We start from the raw sequence: 412 nt of genomic DNA on the forward strand, positions 1-412 counted from the left end.
TGGAAGGTGGGTTGCTCTGGGCACTTTTTGTCTCCCCCTGGTCGGCAGAGCTCTGTGGGAAAAAAGAAAGGAAGGAGGAAACATCATGATATGTCCCAAGATGTCTGTCTGTCCATCCAACCGAGCCACCCGAGCTCTCCATGGCTCCTGCTCCCTTCCCAAGTGCAGCACGTGCACTTGAGCCCCGCGGTGCGCTGGGTGACCGCAGCCTGGGTGCGGGATCCACACCTGGGAAATTAAATTCCAGGAGCTCAACTGTGCCTCCACCTTCTTCCCAAGGCACATCGACAGGCTCAGGGGCAAACCAAACCGCCCGCCTGCAGCTCTCTCCTGAGGTCCTCCTAGCTGGGTGACAAAATCACTTTTGCTTCCAATAGAAAATGAACGGGACCATAAAAACTCTGCTAATCTC

At 55.3% G+C, this 412-nt stretch overlaps 1 protein-coding gene across 1 annotated transcript in view; it reads right to left on the reverse strand.

The window, feature by feature from the left end:
• TOX2 (TOX high mobility group box family member 2) overlaps positions 1–412 on the reverse strand; it is an 82,767-nt gene that overhangs the window by 8,780 nt on the left and 73,575 nt on the right. The window contains exon 6 of the mRNA XM_009868291.1: positions 6–52. Coding sequence (XP_009866593.1) covers positions 6–52 — 47 coding nt within the window. The remainder of the gene's footprint in view (positions 1–5; positions 53–412) is intronic.

This window comes from Apaloderma vittatum, unplaced genomic scaffold (assembly GCF_000703405.1).
Source record: "Apaloderma vittatum isolate BGI_N311 unplaced genomic scaffold, ASM70340v1 scaffold74, whole genome shotgun sequence".
In the NCBI taxonomy this organism is placed as follows: Eukaryota; Metazoa; Chordata; class Aves; order Trogoniformes; family Trogonidae; genus Apaloderma; species Apaloderma vittatum.